At 38.7% G+C, this 19,975-nt stretch overlaps 1 protein-coding gene across 5 annotated transcripts in view; it reads right to left on the reverse strand.

Moving 5' to 3' along the window:
• Positions 1 to 19,975, reverse strand: part of LOC140739245 (uncharacterized) — a 107,925-nt gene that overhangs the window by 48,955 nt on the left and 38,995 nt on the right. For all 5 annotated transcript variants that reach the window (XM_073067371.1, XM_073067373.1, XM_073067368.1 and 2 more), the window contains 4 exons: positions 17,639 to 17,977; positions 17,300 to 17,560; positions 2,954 to 3,298; positions 1,850 to 2,116 (listed from right to left, as the gene is read on the reverse strand). In XM_073067371.1, coding sequence (XP_072923472.1) covers positions 1,850 to 2,116; positions 2,954 to 3,298; positions 17,300 to 17,560; positions 17,639 to 17,977 — 1,212 coding nt within the window. The remainder of the gene's footprint in view (positions 1 to 1,849; positions 2,117 to 2,953; positions 3,299 to 17,299; positions 17,561 to 17,638; positions 17,978 to 19,975) is intronic.

The following is a 19,975-nucleotide window of genomic DNA, read 5'->3' on the forward strand; positions in this document are numbered from 1 at the left end:
ACCCAGAGTCTGGATGGACAGCTTACTGCCCTGTTGTCCTGTTTATTATTTACTGTAATGGCTGCACTGTTTTTGTGCACTTTATGCAATCCAGTGTAGGTCTGTAGTCTAGTATAGCTTTCTCCGTGTTCTTTTTTATTATGTAGTTCAGTCTAGTTTTTTGTACTGTGTCATGTAACACCATGGTCCTGAAAAACATTGTCTCATTTTTACTATGCACTGTACCAGCAGCTATGGTCGGAATGACAATAAAAGTTGACTTGACTTGACTTGACTTGACTTAATTAAAGAGAGCTTTTGGTACATTGGCCTTTATAAGTCAAAGTATTGAGTATAAGAGTTGAAATGCTATGGTGAGGTTGTATAAGGCATTGGTGAAGCCACATTTGGAGTATTGTGTGCAGTTTTGGTCACTGAATTACAGGAAGGATATTAATAAGGTTGAAAGAGTGCAGAGTAGGTTTACAAGGATGTTGTCCAGACTCGAGAAACTAAGTTACAGAGAAAGGTTGAATAGGTTAGGACTTTATTCCCTGGAGCATAGAAGAATGAGGGGAGACGATAGAGGTATATAAAATTAGGATGGGTATAGATAAAGTGAATGCAAGCAGGCTTTTTTCACTGAGTCAAGGGGAGAAAAAGAAAACCAGAGTACATGGGTTAAGGGTGAAGGGGAAAAGTTTAAAGGGAACATTAAGGGGGGGCTTCTTCACACAGAGAATGGTGGGAGCTGCCAGATGAAGTTGTAAATGTGGGCTCACTTTTAACATTTAAGAAAAACTTGGACAGGTACATGGATGAGAGGTGTATGGAGGGATATGGGCCAGGTGCAGGTCAGTGGGATGAGACAGAAAAATGGTTTGGCACAGCTGAGAAGGGTCAAAAGGCCTGTTTTTGTGCTGTAATGTTCTATGGTTCTATGTTCTATGGTCCTATGGTCATGTGGAGAACGTACAGATGCCGTACAGGCAGAGGTGTGAAATGAAACAGGATTGCTGGTATTGTAAAGCATTGTGCTAACCATTACGCTACTCTACTGCCTCTGTATCTGTACTTTTAATTTGTTTGTAGTTCCCTATTTCCCTGCTTCATTACAGACTGGAAGACTATTTGTTTACATCCATGGATGGACTTTATTCTCTTTGATTCCTGAAGGTGAATTGAAATGATTGATGTGAGGCTCCATCAATCTCAGTGTCATCACTTCACACTCAAAGGTCACTTTATTAAATTGCCTATTAGCTAATCAAGAGGTCACAGAGTGTATGTTTATGGTCTTTTGCTGCTGTAGCCCTTCACGTTTCAATGTGCTTAATGATGCTCTTCTACACACCGCTACTGTAACACATGGTTATCTGAGTTACGGTGCCTTCCCGTCAGTTTGAACCAGTCTGGCCATTCTCCTCTGACCTCCCTCATTAACATGGCATTTTTTCCTGCACAGCTGCTGTATGTGAAAATCCCATGAGAATAATAGTTTTTGAGAATTTCAAACCATCCTATTGGCACCAACTATCATCCCATGGTCAAAGTCACTTAGATTACATTTCTTCCCCATTCTGATCTATGGTCTGAACAACAGCTGAACCTGTTGACCATGTCTGCATGCTTTTGTGCATTGAGTTGCTGCCACACGATTGACTGATCAGGTATTTGCAATAACAAGCAGGGGTACAGGTGCCTAATAAAGTGGTCACTGGGTGTATAATTACTCTCTGACCCAGGGTAAAAGCAATGACCATGCCCTGCAGTAAAATCCCATGGTTAGTGTGTGCTGAGTGTACAATCTGTGGAACAGTTTATAATCAGCAACTATTTCATTCCTGTTCCTAGGAAGCTTTGGACTCACCCTCATCCACTCCAACTTCATTGTCTCCAGTGAGAACAATTGAGCCATTTTCCTGTACTTCCCATATGTAGAGACTGGGATCTCCTGTTCCAATGTGTCGGACCATCAGATAGACGGTATTATTCAGCCGGATCTGATCAGTGTTGTTGCTCCTCTGAGATGAGCCTCTTGGTTTCCAGTGGAGACTGACGGTATCTGGGAGTCTGGAGATGGTACAGCTGAGGATGACGTCACTGCCTATTACAGGTCTCTGTGAGTCGGCCTCAACTGTTGAAACAGACACATGATGTTTGGTTCAGTTCCACACAGGCTCTCTGAACTGCTCCAGGCAGAATTTTAATTTCCTTGCAAACATATTGTTAGCCAAATATTGGCCATCTGTGCTCAGTTTATTATGTTCTAGTGACTTAAAATCAATTTAGTGTATTAGAGTTTAATTATCTACATCTCAACATATGGAAAAAAATCTGTCTTATATCCTAGAGCAGTTTATAAATACTTCATATTTTCATCAATTCATTAATATCCAATTATTCCACTGGAGAAGGCTGTGAACAGATCACCTGGTGGCAGAGCTGGGAATTACTGACAGCAACATCAGACTTCCACATAAAGCTGTGGCTGTGTGAGAATCTCAAACTTTCCATCAACTCCAATGAGGAATATTGCTGAACATGAGAACCTCTGCTAACATTCCAATTTCAAAATCCATGACTTTGTCACAGATGAGTTGTGGTTTAGATATTCAGGAGACCAGAGCCATTTTCCTCAGCTCTCATCACAAGTTCAATCCCATCACCCCATCTCTGCAGCAATATTTATGCAAAACTGACCAAGTAAACACTCAAATATTGTTACCCACCAGGCCGATTTCAATGAATATTTCATTTTATGCTGGATTCTGGGCTTAGAGGATCAAAGTTCAAAGTAAATTTACTATCAAAGAACGTATAGGTCACCACTACTAACTTGAGATTTGTTTTCTTGCAGGCATTCATTAATAGGAAATACATGGACACAATCCAAACATTATGTTAGGAACTTAAAGAAATAGTCACAGGAAAATCATTTTCTTGAACCCATTCTACTCATTAACCAACCTACCTTTGATCCCAAATACTTCCCACTGTCTCAGGATTTTCCCACCGGACTGTGTCTGAGTCCAGGTGAACTGGCCTGCAAGTTCAAAGGGGGGCTCCCTGATTTTCAGATTAAGGGTTCCCCAGTCCACATGTAACCTCTGGGAAATGTCTGGTATTTTATTGTACTCGTCACTCCATTGTACGGTCCACCGCTGCTCTTCTCTGTGAAAAGTGGCCAATCGTTTTGTGGTTTGTTGCCCTGTGTATGGACTCCACTCCAAATCAATGGAGTCTCTTCCAGGATTGTCTGGTCCCTTCAATACAAATATCCCTTCCTGATGGAGAAAGTAAATAGAATTCACGCTTCCTGCAAATGGAAAGGTGAAAATAATCAGACAACAACTTCTCAATGTGATCTGTATCATGAAGAGCATTTTGGAGAATTAATTTACAGTAAGTTGTGAGTTCTGATTCTGTTCTTAATTTCTGATTAGAATTGTTTGGGATTTCTGAAATATCCTTTCAGCCACTGTCACGACGTGTGCTGGCAATATTGGAACCCAAGTGCAGAGGGAAGGCATTTTCTGGTGCAGAGATGGTGCTGAGAGCTTATTCATAATAATCAAAAGTGTATCGGTGGCTCAGCCGAGCGACACTGCAAGAAGTAACATTCTCAAAACTCGACACAGCCATTAGCACTAACCAGGCATCGACTTAAATAATACAAATCACATGGAATCCCTGAGCCTATCAAAATAAACTTTACATGTTTAAACAGAAAGCACTAGGAGATCACATTACAAAGACTCAGTCGTAGGAGAAAAACACAAGGAACTCCAAACAATTAATGACTTTAGTTAAACAACAATAACCCAATTCATATGTTCTACAAACCTTGGAGTTCTATGCTCTTCAGTGCTCCCTCACAAAGCCAATGATCTAATTACAGCTCCTGAAGTTCATATGAATCTTTCTGATTCATCAGGAGCTTTCAACAAGAATGATACTTCATAACAAGCAATGAAATAAGCTAATTAAAATGAGATGACTGAAAAAACTAATCATTGCAGTAATGAAAGACGAGCTCCACATGGATTTTGTTGAGGTATTTACAATGTCCCACATCATAGATTGGTTCAGAAGGGATTCAAGATGTTTGAGAAGGTTGAAAAAATAATTGTCAGGCTGATTGGAGGGCAGAGGATGGTAGGAGCTAAGCATTTACTAACTGGAGGTCAGTACCAAGTGGAGTACCACAGACAACCATGGCTTTCATGCAGTTTGTATAGACCACATCAACACCCTCCCTCATCCACCTTTCTTGATTAGTTCTTCAAAGCTCAGTCAGCTATGTGAGAGATAATCTCCCACACACAGAAACTGCTTTCGCAATTTCTTCTACAACTTCCCTCAGTGCCTTTGGATACATTAGATCAGGCCCTGGAAAGTTACTCACCTTCATATTTTTAAAGATGCTCAGCATCTCTTCCACTGTAATGTGGACTATTTACGCGACTTACCCAATCATTTTCCTGCATTTCCTTGTCCTCATGCCTTATTCCATGGGAAAAAATGAGGAGATTTTTTTCACTACAGAGCTCACACATTCCCTGTGGCTCTACACACAGGCTCAGTGGCCACTTTGTTTGGAATCTCCTGTACCTAATAAAGTGGCCTCTCCGTGTCTGTTCATAGTGTACTACTGCCGTAGTCCACCTACTTCAAGGACTGAGCCACCCCTGTCTCTGCACTCCACATCTGGACTACACACTGATTCTTGGATCAAGCCTCAGAGATGGGGACCATTAGTCATGTGACATCTTTCAGAAGTTATGGGTCGATTACTTAGAGCTACAGCACAGAACAGGCTGTTGGAGCCCAATGATCTACACTGTCCAGCAGCCTCAGCTATTAAATCCTAGCCCAATCATAATTTACATTGTCCAATTAACTGACTAACTGGTACATCTTTGAAATATGGGAGGAAACCAGAGCATTGGGAGGAGGCTTGCGTGTTGATTAGGACGTAGAATTTCCTTGACTTTCACACCGGAATTGAACTCCATATTCCGATGCTCCGAGCTGTAAGTTATCACGCTAACTGCTGCTCTGCTGCAATGCTACTGAATCTACTGTGGGCTGGGGTTGGCAGCCGGTTAGTAGAGTTAAGAACCAATTGTCCATTAGTACAAGACTTGTCAGTTGAATACACACTATTGTCCGCAGAGAGAGCTGTCCTTCAACACAGTGACTAAAGAACTATACTTTGATTGCCTGGCACTTTGTCCTAGAAAACCTTCATGTTGTCCACAGATGTCAGAATATTCAAAGCTATATTGTCAGCGGAGATTTCCACTCATTGTACACGTATTTATATACAAGACCTGAAAACACCCAAGTAAGTCCATATTTTGAGCACAAACAAGAGAAAATCTGCAGATACCCAAGATAGTGCTGCATACGGTGACCGTGTTGTGATCTCTGTTCTAACCTTACAGTATACTCTTAATTTCTGTGATTTCCTTCGCATTTCTTGTTCAGGTAGCTGATAGTCACATCAGATATGATAGACTGACTCTTCTGCTGCTCTCCCTTCTGCAAAGCTTACTGAGCGCTCCTCCGTTTTCCAGTTGGAAAATCAAATCACTCCTCCATTTTTCTGTTGCCTAAGTACAGGCAGAAGCAGAAACAAGAGGTGGCCATAGTTCAAACCATCCACTGTTGGTCCGACCAATCGGTCTCTATGCTACAGGACTGCTTTGATGACCTCGACTAGAATGTCTTCCATGATGAGGATGTCTCCGAGTTTACGGAACGGGTCACAAGTTTCATCTGGAATTGCATCGAATATGTTGTCCCCAGAAATCAGTCAGGCTATATCCAAATCAGAACCCTGGATCAGCAGTTCTGTGCGAGGTGCACTTACTGCGCAACACAGAGACAGTAACCAACAGGAGCTCAAGAAATGCAGCTACAATCTGTGCAAAGTTATCAATGCAGCAAAATGACAACACAGAGACAAGATTCAGACTTAACTTTCTACCAATGACACACGCAGCTAATGGCAAGGTCTGCACACCATCGCAGACTTCAAAGCTAAATGCAGTGGAGTTTCCAACATCGCTGCCTCTCTCCCAGATGAGCAAAATCTTTTCTTACACTCGATTCGATGTCGCCAGTACTGAGCCCCTGAGCAGACCTGCAGATGATGCAACCGGCAGCTTTGTCATTTCTGAGGCTGAAATACACAGGTGTTTCTAACAAGTGGACAGTTGCAAGGCCACAGGACCAGACGACATCCCAGAGTGAGTACTCAAAGTGTACACAGCACAACTGGCAGGTGTATTTACGGACATTTTTAATTTCTCCCTCTCCCAGTGTACTGTGTCCTTCTGCTTCAAAACATCCACCATTGTCCCTGTACCTAAAAAGATGAAGGTAACATGTCTGAGCGACTGGCGTCCTGTCCCACTCACCTCAATAATAAGCAAATGCTTTGAGAGGCTGGTCAAGGACAAAACCTGTAGCATGCTACCACCCACACTGGACCCCAACAATTCACCTACCAACACAACCCATCAACAGATGAAGCAATAGCTACAATTCTGCACAGTCCTGACATATCTGGAGAAGAGGGATGCTTATGTGAGAATGCTGTTCTTGGACTACAGTTCAGCATTCAACACCATAATTCCCTCCAGGCTCGAAAAGAAGCTCGGAGACCTTGGCCTTCACCCTGCCTTGTGTAGCTGGATCCTGGACTTCCTGTCAGATCACCAGCAGGTTGTAAGAGTGGGCTCCTTCACCTCTGCCCCTCTGCCCCTCAAAACAGGTGCCCTCCAGGACTGTGAACTAAGCCCCCTCTTCTACTCTCTGTATACCCATGAATGTGTCGCCATCCACAGCTCCAATCTGCTAATTAAGTTTGCTGACGACACTACACTGATTGGACTAATCTCAAATAATAATGAGGCAGTGTACAGTGAGAAATCATCACCCTGACCCTGTAGTGTCAAGAAAACAACCTCTCCCTCAATGTCACAAAAACAAAAGAGTTGGTTGTGGATTACAGAAGGAATGGAGACAGGCTAACCCCTATTGACATTAATGAATCTGGGGTTGAAAAGGTGAACAGCTTTAAGTTCCTCGGCTTAAACATCACTGAGAATCTCACATAGTCTGTTCATACTGGCTGTGTAATGAAAAAGGCACAACAGCACCTCTTTCTCCTCAAACAGTTGAAGAAGTTTGGTGCGGGCCTCCAAGTTCTATGAACTTTTTATAGGAGCACAATTAAGAGCATCCTGACTGAAGGAACGAGTTGGGGAGTCATTATCGGAAGTTCGAGAAATCCATGTTCATGCCATCAGGTTGGAGACTGTCCAGATGGTTATAAGGTGTTGTTCCTCCAATCTAAGTGTAGGTGTAACATCATTGGAGGTGGAGCAGGCCATGGATATACATATCAAAATGGGAATTGAAAAGGAATAAAATGGTTGGCCACTGGGAGATCCTGCACCTTCTGGCAGAAGGAACGTAGGTGCTCGGTGAGGTGGTCTTCTAATCTACATTGGGTCTCATGGTTATATAGGAGACCACACTGGGAGCACCAGACACAGTATATGTTAGCAAAACGATCTCCCAATCTACATCAGGTCTCAATGAAATTTTAATTCCACTTCCCATTCCCATTCTGATATATCAATCCATGGTCTTTTCTACTGTCATGATGAGGCCACTCTCAGGCTGGAGGAACAGCACCTTATATTTTGTCTGGGTAGCCTCTAACCTGATGGCATGAATATTGATTTTTCTAACTTCCAGTAATGACACCCCTCCCCCCATCCCCTCTTTCACCATTCCCAATTCAGTTTTCCCTCTCTCACCTTATCTCTTTTCCTGTCCATCGCCTCCCCCTGTGATCCTCCCCACTTTTCTTTCTTCCATGGCCTGCTGTTCACTCCTGTTGGACTCCTCTTTCTCCAGCCCAGAATCTCTTTCACCAATCAACTTCCCATCTCTTTATTTCATCCCTCCCCTTCCCAGTTTCACCTATTCCCTTGTGTTTCTCTCTCCCTCTCCCCACATTATAAATCTACTCCTCATCTTTTTTTTCAGTCTTGCTGAAGGGTCTCAGCCCAAAACGGCAACTATATATTTTTCTACAGATGCTGCCTGGACTGCTGAGATCCTGCAGATTTTTGGGTATGTTGCCATAATAACAGTACAAGACATTGGAGCAGAATTTGGACCATTGAGTCTACTCCAGAAAATGCCTGATTTACTTTCCTTGTCAACTCCATTCTCATGACTTCTCCTGTAAACTTTTATGCCTTTAATTGACCTTGGCTTTAAATATACCCAGTGATGTGGCCTCTACAGATACATATGCCAATGAATTCCACAGATTCGCCACACTCTGGCTAAAGAAATTCCTCCTCATCACTGTTCTAAAGGGATGTCCTTCTATTCTGTGACTGTGGCCTCTGGCGTTAGACTCCCCAACGATTGTAGACGTCTTCACCATGAACACTCTATGTAGGTCTTTCAGTATTCGGTAGGTTTCAATTAGATCCGTCCTCATTCTTCTGAACTCCAGCAAGTATAGGCCCAGAGCCATCAATTTCTCCTGATATGTTAACCCTTTCATCCCCATTGTTTAAATAGACAATTACAGTATGGTTATAATTACAGTATAACCATTAAACTCTATTTGATCACATGCTTTTTTTTTGGCTTAAGGAGTAGAAAATACCAATGTACTTTGAATTCAATGAGATTCCTTTGAGAATTTCTCTAAAATGCCTCTTGTCATGCTGAACAAAGCCATTTTACATTGACACTCCAGTCATTCATAGTCACATAACCTTGTTCACCTCAGACGGTTGAAGACGTTTGGTATGGACCCCCAAATCCTAAGAACTTTCTATAGGGGCACAATTGAAGCATCCTAACTGGCTGCAACACTCCCCTGGTATGGGAACCATACCTTTCTTAATCACAGGACACTGTAGAGAGTGATGTGGACAATCCAGCACATCTGTAGATGTGTATTTCTCACTATTCAGGACATTTACAAAGACAGGTGTGTAAAAAGGGTCCGAAGGATCATTGGGGACCCGAGTCACCCCAACCACAAACTGTTCCAGCTACTACCATCTGGGGAACAGTACCACAGCATAAAAGCCAGGACCAACAGGTTCCAGGACAGCTTCTTCCTCCAGGCCATCAGACAGCCTAACTCATGCTGACACAACTTTATTTCTATGTTATATTGACTGTCCTGTTGTACATGCTATTTATTATAAATGAGTATAAATTTATCAATTTATCAATATCAAACTATCAATTTATCAATATCAAAATATCAAACTACCTGCGTCTCAATATCACCAAGACCAAGGAGATGGTGGTGGACTTTAGGAGATCTAGGCCTCATATGGAGCCAGTGATCATTAATGGAGAATGTGTGGAGCAGGTTAAGACCTACAAGTATCTGGGAGTACAGTTAGACGAGAAGCTAGACTGGACTGCCAACACAGATGCCTTGTGCAGGAAGGCACAGAGTCGACTGTACTTCCTTAGAAGGTTGGCGTCATTCAATGTCTGTAGTGAGATGCTGAAGATGTTCTATAGGTCAGTTGTGGAGAGCGCCCTCTTCTTTGTGGTGGCGTGTTGGGGAGGCAGCATTAAGAAGAGGGACGCCTCACATCTTAATAAGCTGGTAAGGAAGGCGGGCTCTGTCGTGGGCAAAGTACTGGAGAGTATAACATCGGTAGCTGAGCGAAGGGCGCTGAGTAAGCTACGGTCAATTATGGATAACTCTGAACATCCTCTACATAGCACCATCCAGAGACAGAGAAGCAGTTTCAGCGACAGGTTGCTATCGATGCAATGCTCCTCAGACAGGATGAAGAGATCAATACTCCCCAATGCCATTCGGCTTTACAATTCAAGCGCCAGGAGTAAGATATGTTAAAGTGCCGGGGTTAGGACTCAATGTATTTAAGTAAACTACTTAAGAACTTTTTAAAAGCTATTATTAATGCTTTTTGAGAGAGTGATTTAGATGCATATCATATTTTTACTGAGTTAAGTATTGTATGTAATTAGTTTTGCTACAACAAGTGTATGGGACATTGGAAAAAAATGTTGAATTTCCCCATGGGGATGAATAAAGTATCTATCTATCTATCTAAATTGCACATTGCACATTTAGACAGAGGTGTAATGTAAAGATTTTTACTCCTCATGTAAATGAAGGATGTACGTAATAAAGTCAATTCAATTCAATTCAGTAATTGCTAGGATTCCCAATATTACACTGAATTATCACTCTCTAATCTGACCCAGTTCAGGCCCAGTTCAAGGTGGAAAAGGAGAAGGAATTTCTCAGTTGAAATTCGGCTGGATGTTTTCAGCATCTTGCTTGTGTTTTACAATTTGAGATTTAAAAAAATTAGTCATTTAAATTTAATTTTAAGAGCTTTTAACTGCACTACAGTGTTTGAGGTGGAGTCTCTGCACTGGGCTGCCTGATGCCCAATCATCGTTGGGACCTTGTCATTAATGTTTCAAACGTGTTCAGCATGGGTCAGCAAAGGCTGTGATGATTGCAGCTGTGGGCCTGGTCCAGGTCTAATGGAAATTCTCCACTTACCTGTCATTACCCAATGTTGTCCTGACTCCGTGAACCTCCCAAAAGAATCAGTGATGCAGGGAAAAGAGAAGTTTCAAGACTGATCCTGAGTACACAGAAATATCCCGTGGTTCGTATTACAATCCTATTGGATTGGGCTGTGAAATTGTTATTTTTCTCGTAGTTTAACTTCATTATGCTTGTTTGTATTTTTATATAATCATCAATATACATGTGATTGTTCAGTGGTTAAAGTTGCCTCTGTATTTTTCTATAGAATTCTTAGTTTCAGAGGCAGATATCATGTTACTTGTATCTGGCTATTTATTTAGTTAAATTATTGGCTAAATTCCAAATTCAGTGGAATCAATGGTTTGGTATAAGGAGACCAGATCATCTTTGTTCTCTCACTTATTTCATTAGCTTCTCTTCTGCTGCTCTTTCCCTGCTGTTTGTTGTTCCTCTTCATCTCTCACCGCACTTCTCCCCTCGTTTCCTTTGTTCTTGTAACATTTACTAAAACGATCAAAAGCAGCAATTTCTATGCCTTTCTTAACTTCTGAGTAATATTTGGATTACAAAAGCATCAGGATCAAACAGCCCCATAGGATAGCCATCCACGGGGGTCAGCAGGAGACGCTCATGGAGTGAGCACTGTTTCAGATTCGCTCCATAACCTTTACTTTTCTTAACCTATGATCACCCTTATTTAACTTACTTTTACCTACACCAAAAGATTCTTGCTACTTTTTTGGACTTATCTTTAAGAGTTTATTGTGAATTTTTGAAGAAATGAATACAGAAATGGCTCTTAGATCTAAAGGGCGAGAACCTGGGAAGGATCCTAACGGGAACGGGAAGAAGAAAAAGACTGATCCTAAGCGCACTGAATTGACTTATGAAATATTATTGGAGGTTTTAAATGAAAAATTTGAAGAACAACGACAAATTTTTAAACAAGATATAAAGGCTTTTCAAGATTATATGGATAAGACGGATTCAGAAGTTAACCAGCAGCAAGTTCTAATCGCAACTTTGCAAGAGGACGCTAGGAAGCGAGACTTGATAATTGAAAAACTGGAGCAAAAATTACTTTTGATGATTAAACAGGTGGAAACACTTAAAGCCAAGAGTGTCGACTTTGAGAATCGGTCCAGAAGACAGAACTTACGCATACTTGGTCTTCCGGAAGGCATTGAACAAGGGGACCCCTCGAAGTACTTTGCTCAACTTTTAAAGGCTGCGTTCCCTTCTGTATTCCCAGACAGTCCTCCGTTACTTGATTGCGCTCACAGAATTATGCGTCGATTACCAAGTGCTTCAGCTAAACCACCGGTTGTAATTGTCCGATTTCACTATGTGCATGTTAAAGAGCAACTTATTCGTGTGGCTCGGCGTGTAGGGATGGTCAAATTTCAAGATCACAATTTTCGATTAGTGGAAGATTTTAGTCCAGAAGTAATGAAGGCAAGGCTTCTTTTTAAACCTCTGATGTCCGAATGTTATGAGAAAGATCTAAAACCTGCGCTCTTATACCCTGCGAAGCTCAGAATCTCACCTCCGAATGCACCACGGCGTGTTTTCCTTTCTACATCTGAAGCGAGAAGCTTTCTGAATGAGAACTTTCCTACAGCTATGGATTTTCATCTTTAATAAATGAGTGATTTTGATCGTGCAAGATGGTTTTTGTTTCCAAAACCAGATTTTGTTTCTGGCTATTGGTGTAGGTTTACTCTATATTTTATACTCTAATTAAAGTTTTTTTTTTCGACATACTAATCTTTTTATTTTACTTACTTCAACCACTGTACTTTATCTTTGGTCATTATTATTAATCCTTCGAAGGTGAATTTTTTTTTACTAAGATGGCGGTTTCTTCTCTAAAATATTTTTGGCTTTTTTTTTGATTTCACCATTTTTTTTCTCTCGTCTTCTTCCTATAATGCATTTCTTATCACAGTTTAAATTTTTTTTTGGTTTGTTTAGGTTTTAACCCGATTTATAAGTTACTAGTGATTATATTCTTTTTGTTTTTTTTTACTACCAATTATATTAAGAAGTTTGATTTTAGTATAGTGATTATTATTTCTTTAGAGTTTGGGTGGATCTTTTTTTTAATCCTTTATATACGGAGTTGTCTTCTGCTGATATGGGGGTAGATTTAGTTTCATCTCTCCTTTTTCCCAGCCTTTTCCTGGCTGGGGTGTTCTTTTTTCCTCTTGGGTGGGGGGTGGGTTTTTTTTCCTAAATCTTATGTTCCTTACATTAGTTTTTTTTAGTTTCTTCATTTGGGCTGATTTTAAACTACTAAAATGTCTGTGATGTCATCACTTCCGGGTCCGCCCCTTATTTTTGTTCCTCTTCCGGGTGCATGAGTTCATAATTTGGTTAACCCTTTATATACCAAAGGGTTGATTTCAGAAATATGGCTCAGACCATTTTGTCTCTTGGAATACTAATGGCTTAAACCATCTGATTAAATGGAAAAAGATTTTCAAAGTATTCCAAAGACTTAATGCTCATATTATTTTTGTACAAGAAACTCATGTGAGGAAAGAGGATAATTATTACTTTTTTAGGTTTTGGAGGGATCAACAGTACCATTCAAATTCGAATGCTAAAGTAAAGGGAATTTCAATTTTTATTGACTCCTCTATTGCATTTGTCCAACACAATATCTTTTCAGTTCCGAATGGTAGATATTTGTTAATTACTGGCTTACTTTTTAACAAAAAGGTTGCTATGGTTAATGTTTATGCTCCAAATGTGGATTGTCCTGATTTTTTTAAGTCCTTATTTACTTCTCTACCTAATCTAAATGAATATAAGTTAATAATGGGTGGTGTCTTTAATTGTTGTTTAAATCCTTTGATGGACAAATCTATATCTACTCAGACTTTACCTAATAAGTCGGCCACTTGTTTTAACTCTTTTTTGACTGATAATGGAATTTTGATATTTGGAGATTTCGGCATTCTAAGGACAAAGAGTTTTCATTTTTCTCACATGTTTATCATTCCTACTCGAGAATTGATTTTTTTTATTGACTCATTTTATTCCATCGGTAACTGGTTGTAATTATGATATTATAGCCATCTCTGACCATGCTCCATTAAAACTTTCCATTAAATTTACAGATACAGCTTCTAGTGCTAGACAATGGTGGTTTGATTCTACCTTACTGAAAGATCCGGATTTTATTAAATTTATGAAGGAACAGATCTTTTTTTTTTCAACTAATTCCACGGATGATATTTCTTGCGGAACACTTTGGGACACTTTTAAAGCATATATACGTGGACAGATTATCTCCTACTCTGTTGGTCTAAGAAAACGCATTAAGAAGGAAACTCTTTTATTGGTTGATAAAATTAAAGAGATTGACAAGAAATATTCGATTACTCCTAGTAAGGAGCTTTACAAACAAAGGGTTGAACTTCAAACGGAACATAGTTTATTACTTACATCTTCGATTGAAAATCAATTAATGAAAACCAGATCTGATTTTTATATACATAGTGATAAATCGGGTAAACTGTTAGCTAGTCAATTGAAGAATGCTTTGGTTAAACGTCAAATTACTAAGATCCGTCAGCAGAATGGGGATCTGACAGTTAACCATGATGAGATAAACAAATCATTTCAAGATTTTTATACCTCCCTGTATCATTCCGAATTCCCTCATGATCATAATACCATGTGTGATTTTCTTGGGAAATTGAATTTTCCAAAATTATCATCAGATGATCTTTCAATATTAGAAACTCCTATTATGGATGCAGAAATTAAAGGGGTTATTTCCCCTATGAATTCTGGGAAAGCACCAGGTCCAGATGGGTATACAGTAGAATTTTTAAAAAAATTTTCCGTTACTCTTTCTCCTTGGTTATGCAGGGTTTTTGAAGAAGCAATTAGATTGGGCAATTTGCCACAATCTTTTTATAGAGCTTCCATTTCTTTAATATTGAAGAAAGATAAAGACCCTACTGACTGTGCATCCTATAGACCAATATTTTTATTGAATGTAGATTCCAAGATCTTTTCCAAGTTACTGGCATCCAGGCTGGAGAAGGTATTACCCCAAATTATTTCGGAAGATCAAACTAGTTTTATTAAAAATCGCTATTCTTTTTTCAATGTTAGGAGATTATTGAATATTGTTTATATTCCTTCACATAGCACTTCAGAGTGTGTTATTTCATTAGATGCGGAGAAAGCATTTGATAGAGTTGAATGGCCATACTTATTTAATGTGCTTGAGAAGTTTAATTTTAGTCCGACATTCATTTCCTGGATTAAACTGATATATCATTCTCCAGTAGCCTCGGTGCTTACTAACAATCAAAGATCTCCCTTTTTTCGTTTATTTCGGGGTACTAGACAAGACTGTCCTCTTAGTCCATTATTATTTGATATTGCTTTAGAACCCTTGGCAATTGCTATCAGAGAATCACAGAACATTTTTTGCATTAATCGTGGGACAGATATACATAAGCTATCATTATATGCAGATGATTTATTATTACTTATTTCTGATCCTGAGAAATCCATTCCTGCAGTTTTATCATTGTTGGCTCAATTTAGTGATTTTTCCAGGTATAAATTGAATCTTAATAAGAGTGAATTGTTTCCTTTAAATAGATAGGTTCCAATTTATGGAAATTTACCTTTTAAATTAGTTAATGACTTTTTTATTTACTTAGGGATTAAGATCACAAAAAACTATAAGGACTTATTTAAGGTTAATTTTTTACCCTTAATCGATCAGATTAAATGTTTGTTTACTAAATGGTCACCAGTATCTTTATCTCTGATAGGTCGCATTAATGCTATTAAGATGGTTATTTTACCCAAGTTTTTATATATATTTCAAGTGGTACCAATCTTTATTCCAAAATCTTTTTTTGCTAATGTTGATTCAAAAATTTCCTCATATATATGGCAGAATAAAAATCCTAGATTAGGTAAATAAGGAAGGAAGGTGGATTGGCATTGCCTAATTTTAGATTTTATTATTGGGCAGTTAATATCCGATATTTGATATGTTGGTTAAAGGATTGGGATATATCTTTTAGCCCTCATTGGGTGAACCTGGAAATTAAATCAGTACAAGGATTTGCATTGGGTTCTATTTTAGGGACTTCTCTTCCCTTTGCTCTTTCTAAATTGCCGAAATGAATTGACAACCAGATAGTTAAACATACTTTACGTACATGGTTTCAATTTCGAAAATTTTTTGGGTTGACTCAGTTTGTTTTAAATATTCCTAAATAATTGCTTTTTTTATCCTTCTATTATAGACCAAGCTTATTCAGCTTGGAAGACTAAAGGATTACTATGATTTTCCAATTTATTTTTGGATAATTGTTTTATGTCTTTTGAACAATAATCTAATAATTATAATTTGCCTAGATTTCATTTTTTTAGATATTTACAGATTCAGAATTTCTTAAATACTGTACTTCCTACTTTTCCAAATTTTGTGTCTTCAGGTATTTTGGAGAATTTGTTTGAACTAAATCCTTCTCAGAAAGGGCTAATATCAAAACTTTACAATATAATTATGAAGATATGTTCAGAGCCCTTCTATAAGATCAAAAATGATTGGGAAAGAGAACTTAACCTTACTATCCCTATTGAGAATTGGGATAAAATTCTTCAATTAGTTAATACATCATCTATATGTGCTAAACATTCATTAATACAGTTTAAGGTTGTGCATAGGGCTCATATGTCCAAGGATAAATTGGCTCATTTTTATTCCTATATAAATCCTATTTGTGACAGATGTCATTCTGAGATAGCGTCTTTAACTCATATGTTCTGGTTGTGTCCGCTTTTGAAAAAATATTGGAAAGACATTTTTGATATTATTTCTACGGTATTGAACATTGAACCTCATCCTATTACTGCAATTCTTGGTTTACCAATGATGGACTCAGTCCATTTATCCTCTTCTGCTTGTCGATTGATTGCATTTCTTACATTAATGGCTAGAAGATCTATTTTGTTGAATTGGAAATAAATTAATCCTCCTACCATATTTCATTGGTTTTCTCAAACTATGTTATGTCTAAATTTAGAAAAAATTACAAGTGTTGTATTTGATACTTCTATTAAATTTGAAAAGATATGGAAACCATTTATTCAACATTTTCATATGATGTAATATGACCCTGTTCCAAGCCTATTTGTTTTTCCAGTTTCGATTTTGTATATGTTGAGAGGATCGGAGTTGACGACACTGATGATTTTGTATTTTTGTGAGATATTATAAACAGCCCTTTTTTTCCATTTTTTTCTTTTTCTCTTTTTTCTTTTGTTGTTTTTTTCCCTTATTAGTTATTAGATTATTAGATTAGTTTTTTTGCATATTTTTTTTTCTTTTTCTTTTTTCTGTTTTTTTTAATATATATTATGATATATCAAGGTTTGCCTTGTTTATTTGTAAATTGTATCATCCATGATTTGGGAATACTCATTTATACTGTAACCATTGCTTATGTATTCTTTCATGTTCAGTTGAATGTGTATGTTTGTAATCCCATTATCTATGTATCAATTTTATTTTGTTGATATTAATAATAATAATAAAAAGATTGAAAAAGAAAGAAAGGATAGCTGCCCACACAGGATATAAAGAGTGTTCACGGCTGGCAAATAGAACAACTAATGACACAAAACGTGATCATGTTTCTCAATATGAAGAACAAACCCACAGTAACTCACCACTGAGCTCCTGATAATATGGGATGAGAATCCGGAGCCTGTTTAGATCAAGCACACCACACGTCCATTTTACTCTGCCTCTCTCAGCTTTCTGTACAATCAAACTCAATGATTTCTCTTCTTCAGTCAGTGTTTTTTCTCTAACAATTTCACCAACTTCATTGATCCAAACCAGTCTGGTTGATGCAGTGACGTCAGACACAGAGCATCTCAGGGTAACGTTGTCTCCCTCAGTCACTGTATCAGACGGTTCAGCTGTGACTGTGGAAACAAGCAGGTTATTTACATTTTAAACAGAGACTTATTTGGTAAAAGCAACTCCAACATTCCGTCTCCTACCTTTCATTGTGATTAACTTAATGGTCAGAAATGTAGTTGATCCCAGACAACATGTGTAAACTCCGGCATCTCCAAACAACACCGGGGCAATCCTCACATTTAAATTCATGCCGTTGAATTGTTCCACTGAGGCCACTAGTCGATTTCCAAAGTCAGTGCTACTGACATTGATGGGCTGATGTTCTGTTGCAGATGCTATTTGTTTCTGATGGCTGTGTGGTTGACGCGATGACCAGGTCCACATACCACGATCGTATGCAGAACGAGAATAGCAAAGCAGTTGGAGTTCACTGTAATCTGTGCTGGGACGATAAAGGGTGTAACGTCCCCCATATAAATCTGTATCAGAGAGACAGTGGAGAACACAATCAAATTTTATAACTGTGTATTTCCGAGACAATAAGGAACAATTCTCAAACACATTTATTTAAAAATTATTTGTGTTTTGTTCGGTTGCTTAGGGTTGAAATAGAGACATTTTGTGAATTCCACACAGAAGCAAATAAAATCTGAAAAAAAGAATAATTAAAATTTGGTTTCAAATTATTTTTAAATATCATATTTGACAACTCTTACCATCAGTGTCAAGGAGGTGGGACAGGTTAAGGCTGTGGACAGGACAGATCGATGAAGACTGATCCCTAAAGGAGAGATATTTTTAATGGGGTGGGTTTTGCCATGAAGATTGAGCTAGTCTGGCATTTCAGTAACTCACTCTGTGAGTATCCCCTAACCCTGTCACTCACTCTCACACAGGACCAGTGTGTTACAACCATCAACACAGACACTCCAACCTTATGTACACCCTAGATCATGTCACAGAGGGAGACAAACTGATCATCATGGGAGATTTCAATATCGTGTACGGAAAAGATTTGCAAGGAGGAGAAGTGTAAAATCTAACTCCAACGGAACCCAGCTATTGGCAGCTGCAGCTTGGGTAAAGTTTTACAAAGTTCTTGTTCCCTTCAGGCAAGTGGATTCCTCGTGTACAAGTTCTAATTATTCAGACAGGACCCCACCCAGAATTTCACAAGTTTTTTTTTCTATTTCCTTCTACAGATGCTGCCTGACCCTCTGAGTACCTCTTTTCTTTTTGCTCTGGATTGAAGCATCTGCACTCCCCTGTGTCAGATATGATGTTGTTTTCACAGGAATGTCTATCTCAAACAAAATTACTCCATTTGCTTGACCCTTTTTACAATCACTCTGACTGTAAGCTGGATGAATTCAAATCAACATTCTCCTTGTGTGCATTTGATTGATTCAGTATTTAACATCTCTCAGAAGTCTGATCTAACCAATTTTCACAAGTCCTTTCACTCTTTCCAAATTTCTCTCAAAGCATTTTTCTCTTCCTTTACAAAGTGCCACTCCAAAGTAACATATACAAAATGCTGGAGGAACTGTGTAATGAGACAGGTAAGATTAACCATCTAGTAGTCAGGGATCCTCTTGGAAAGTGTGATCATAGTATGATTGAATTTCACATACAGGTGGAGGATGAAATAGTTAGATTCAAAACTAGTGTATTATGCTTGAACAAGGGAGGCTACAACAGGATGAGGGTTGAGTTGACTAATGTGGATTGGGAGCAAAGTCTATTTGGAGGGACAGTTGAGGAACAGTGGAATACTTACAAAGTGATTTTTCATAGAGCTCAACAAAAGTATATTCCAGTCAAAAGTAAGGACAGTAAGTGTGATGCGAGCCAGCCTTGTATAACTAAGGAAATAAAAGATAGTATCAAATTAAAAGCTCATGTGTACAAAGTTGCAAAGAGTAGTGGGAGACTGGAGGATTGGGAAAACTTTAAAAAGCAACAAAGAACAACTAAACAAGAAATAAGGAAAGGGAAGACAGAGTATGAAAGTAAATTTACAGAAAATATAAAAACAGAAAACAGAAGTTTTTATAAATATGTAAAGTAGAAGAGGGTGGCTAAAGTCAATGTAGGTCCCTTGAAAGAGAAGAAGGGGAAATTGATATTGGGTGATAAGGAAATGGCTGAGGCATTGAACGACTATTTTGTGTCGGTCTTCATGGTGGAGGACAAGTCTAATATGCCAAAGAATGATGTTATGGACGAAATGGGAGGTGAGGACATCGATAAAATCACTATCACTAAAGAGATAGTGATAGCAAACTAGAGGGACTGAAGGTAGATAGGTCCCCTGGTCCTGATGGGATACATCACAGGGTGCTGAGGGAATTGGTGGAGGTTATAGTAGATGTGGTGGTAATCATTTACCAAATTTCTCCGGACTCTGGGCATGTCCCGGCAAATTGGAAGACACCAAATGTCACACCACTTTTTAAAAAAGGATGTAGGCAAAA

Source organism: Hemitrygon akajei, chromosome 15, assembly GCF_048418815.1.
Source record: "Hemitrygon akajei chromosome 15, sHemAka1.3, whole genome shotgun sequence".
NCBI lineage: Eukaryota > Metazoa > Chordata > Chondrichthyes > Myliobatiformes > Dasyatidae > Hemitrygon > Hemitrygon akajei.